At 37.3% G+C, this 4,395-nt stretch overlaps 1 protein-coding gene across 1 annotated transcript in view; it reads left to right on the top strand.

Annotated features, from left to right (window-relative positions):
- The first annotated feature begins 4,116 nt into the window (after positions 1–4,116).
- The window catches only part of LOC108770012 (fatty acid synthase), a 6,140-nt gene continuing 5,861 nt past the window's right edge, over positions 4,117–4,395 (top strand). The window contains exon 1 of the mRNA XM_018521299.1: positions 4,117–4,130. Coding sequence (XP_018376801.1) covers positions 4,117–4,130 — 14 coding nt within the window. The remainder of the gene's footprint in view (positions 4,131–4,395) is intronic.

The following is a 4,395-nucleotide window of genomic DNA, read 5'->3' as shown; positions in this document are numbered from 1 at the left end:
TATATATATATATATATATATACTCCCTTATAAAAATTTTTCACCGTTTTTAGACCACATATGGACCGTTTCTAGCCCGTTTTTAGCCCGTTTTTAGCCCGTTCTTGCTCGTTTCTTGCACTCGCAAGCACTCGCAGTGTATCATGAAGGAACGATAGTGAGTATACACGAGTACGTAATGGGTATTTTTGAGGAGATTGTTCGTTTTCAATACTCGTTTTTCCGCTGATGAACGACAAACGTACACTGAGAAAAATATTCAGCGGTTGCAGTCGGAAAAAACCGTTCCAGAGCTATTTCCGATAGATTTAGGATTTCTGATCGTATTTAGGACTGTCCGATGAAAGAACAAGCGCCTTGATCCGATGAAATGCAATGTTTTATCAAATGTTAACGGAAAATGAAAACGATCACATATTTATCCGTTAAAATTTCATCGAATAAATCTACAACTTGATCGTACATTGCACTTGAACGGATAAAAGGAAAGGATTTTATCCAATTAAGCTTGATATCCATTCAAATACTATATTTGATCTGAAAATATCCGATTAGATAAAAGAATTGTCCGATTAAAAATATCCGATTCTTCGCGCGCAATTTTCTGCGTGCAAGTGCGTGGCGCATGGCGGCCATGGCGCGTACGACGCGTTATTCATTTGACTCGGCGTCGCAGGCACGCCACGCACCGCGGTGACGCAGTCACGTATACCCACAACTTACGTAGCTTCGTTTCCATTTCGTTTTCGTATAAGTCAAAGTCGCCAATTCATGACGTTCGTGTCCATACCGGTTGATATCAGTTCATATACAGTGAGTAACAATGAGTGAGAATCATGTTTGTGCAGTGATACAGTGTGCACTCAAGGAAATGAGAGCCCAGGAAGAAGTTATACAAACACTTTTAAGTAAGTAATCCTTTTTCTTATATGGTAGACAGTCGTGGACAGAATAATTGCAATACTTTTTTTCGAACTCAGTCTTGTTCGTAGAGTGGTTGAACGTAAATAATTGCATCTATAAATAAGAACTAATCACTCGTTGAGCAGGTTGCATTTTGACAGCCATCGAAAAAAGTGTTGCAACCGTATTCCGTCCACGACTTTACGCAGAAATTATCATTGGCTGCATTCAGCAAAAAAAGTAGCTTTGCAAAATTCTTAAATATGATTGGTTTATACATAATTAGATTTGGTTTATACATTTAGATAGATTTTATACATTTAAAGAAATTTTCCTTGTACGAATACTTTTTGCACACACACACACTCTCTCTCTCTCTCTCTCTCTCTCTCTCTATCTCAATATGTGTTATTATTGTTGTAATCTGTTGCTATTATTTTTTTATATATTTTTGATTCAAAAGTTTTGTAAATTGTATTCCCCTTATAACCTCCTTAATTGCGTATATTTTATATTTTTTCCCGATTTTTCAGAGGAAGGTATAATCATCGAAGATTTAAAAAGTTTAACAAAAAAAGAAAGCTATCTGATTATTCTGGAACATCCTATAACTGATCAGAACGTAATTGAACAAATTATCTGATAAAGGGGTTATACTACCTTGGCGCGCTGAAAAATGAATCGTTTTTTGGGAATTTTTTTCTCGGTTACTAACGAATGGATTTAAATGAAATTTTGAGGCATGATTAAACATATATTGAAGTGCACATACAAATTTTTTTATCAATTTATTTTACAAAATGGCGCCGTGGCACTATCATAGTCAAAATTGTGTTTTTTTCGTAACGGCAAACGGCGTTGTCCGTTTTAGCACTTCCATAGCACCTAGAACAAAAATCCAAAATTTTTCTTAAAATATGTTACTTCTACTTTGGAAGTACACATGATTTTGTTGTTTTATTGAAAATTCGCAAATTGGCATCAATTTTAATGTTTGTTATCGTTTTTTGGGGTAAAAGTCGACCTTAAATTGTTTATAAAAAACGTAATTTTTTAGTAATCGAAAAAACCATGTGTACTTCCAAAGATAATATATCTGAGAAGCTACAGTTAAAATTTCAAGTAAATCCATTGAAAATTGGCAGAGTTCCAGGCAACGCCAGTTTGAAAAACATAGTTTCGAGAAAAACGCGTTTAAAGTTTTATGCATTTACGACATGAAATATTCAATATATCGGCTTGAAAATTTTTTTACCTTTACTCAGCTGACCCAGCACCATATAACTGTCCTTCTACGTGTTCATGATGTTGTTGAGTCTCTTTTCTAAAGGCTGTACGATCTTTTCGTGCTTCTTTCCGATTAATTGATTCTGAGCGGTTGGCGGCTTTCACACGATGTTTATCAACGTCTATGGCATAATCGTACAATCGTGTGTTTATTTTTAATTGAATCGTGTTCATTACATGTAATAATCCTTGGAATCCATTATTATAAGTAATTACAGCGATGCCCGTTGCAATGTCGACGATGAGTTTGCCGCTTGCTACCGATTTCGGCGCGATCGACCACACGACAGCATTCAAACTTTCGTTCGCGTTTTGCGTAAATCCTCCGAGACAACGGGAGAGAAGATCTTCATTCGTCAAGTCTTTATAAATGGGTTCAACAGCGTCGAATACTTCCTTAGTCATAGCTGGTTTATGACTGTGCATTTGGAGATTATTTGAGGCTTTCGCTCTTTGCCAAGAGCACCAAGACTCTTCGCCTTCCGGACATCTGTCGTGCTGCGGATTCTCGTCGGTCGAAATTTTATGATACAGGGTCGCATATATTTCTTTGCGCATGTTTTGTATTGAATCCGTATTCCGACGTATGGCCAACCCGTAGTAAATACTTAATTCGTCAATTAATTTCCCTGTTAATTTTCCTCGACCACCCAGATTTTTTGCACCTTTTTTCAAATTGCGTAATCTTGTTCCCATACGTTTTTGCACGTGTCCGATGCATTCTTTCTTGGTCACGGAAAAATCATCGTACGGCTTCGCATCTTGGATACTCTTGAATGTCTTGCTGTCACCATCTCCGATATAAAAAGCGTATCGAACTTCGTACGCGTCCTCAGAACGCGAGAACATTTCGACGACAGCGTCGGGCTCCATTTTTCCCGCACTTCCACTATGATTTACATGACAATTGTTTTCATGTAAACTTTGCCATTCTTCGTATTCAGCGGTGTCTTTTTTCTTCTCCCAATGTTCGCACTCCTTACAATATTTTGATTTTACTAAAATGTCAAGTACTTTTCCTGTATACCACCCAATTAAACTTGCGAATCCAAAAAGAGAAGAAAAGCCACGCTTTCTCCAGGAGCCATCCCCCGACACTGATAGTCCTTCATTTTGTCCATATTCTTCGGAAATCTTCTTTTCTTCTTCGACAGCGTCACGTAAAACTACAGATTTCACAGCCTCCGTACCCGTTGCGATACACTTCACAATATCATCGTACGCTTTTTGGTACACTGAATTTGGGAGACACATAAACGCGCAAAATTTATTTATTCCTTGCATTCCAATACCAATAAGTCTCATAGCGAAGGTGATGCGTCTGTTTATGTCATAAGCACGGTTAATTAAAGGGCTGCTTTCAATAGTAGTGATTTCGCACTGTTTACATTTCACGACGATTTTAAATCCAAGACCGCGTATGTTCGACTCCGTAAAAGTAACACTTCCCGCGCATTTTTTACACACTAGAATTTCCGACAACGTAGTAAAAACATGAATAAAATTCACAAATCGGTAGCCAAATGCACAGTCAACTTCAATATCGTCCTTGGACGCTGAAGATTTTAGTTTTTTCGCGAGCTTAGAAACATCTCCCTCGTCGGCTCCATAGCTTTGGCGGCCGGGCGGCTTTCTATTTGAAATTCTGTCTACACTGGAACGAGTTGACGATCTTTTAGTTCCTTTCTTGTCACTGTACACTTTTTCCCTCATCTTGTTATAAATAACTACTTAAAACCACTTAAATAAAGTACATAAACGCGTAAGGGTATATCCACACAAACTTATATAGCCGCATAAACATATACATAAAGAAAATTATCCAATTGCAGTTCTCTTTTAAAGTCGTACATAAAATGTGATTGGATAATTTTCTTTATGCATACCGTTAATTGCAGTGTTGCCTTAAGGTTACAATGTTGCCATATGGCTTCTGTAAGGTACTTCTAACACCATCTGTCGATGATACGAAGAAGCATGACTGAATTTCACAGGAAAAAATTACCAGTAGGGTTTTAATGCCGCGCGGTCTTTTCAAGCGTTTTAGCGCGCTCTAAGCCACTTACAAAAACAGGCTAAAAAATTATTTTCAGTCGCTTTTCACCCAAAGTTGCTTTTGGATATTATTCTTGGATAGTTTATACATCGTTTAAGGGAAAAAAAAGGCGAAAAAAATTCTTTTTTCACGGTAGTATAACCCCTTAA

Source organism: Trachymyrmex cornetzi, unplaced genomic scaffold (genome assembly GCF_001594075.2).
Source record: "Trachymyrmex cornetzi isolate Tcor2-1 unplaced genomic scaffold, Tcor1.1 scaffold981, whole genome shotgun sequence".
NCBI lineage: Eukaryota > Metazoa > Arthropoda > Insecta > Hymenoptera > Formicidae > Trachymyrmex > Trachymyrmex cornetzi.
This window is presented reverse-complemented; position numbering and strand designations above follow the sequence as displayed.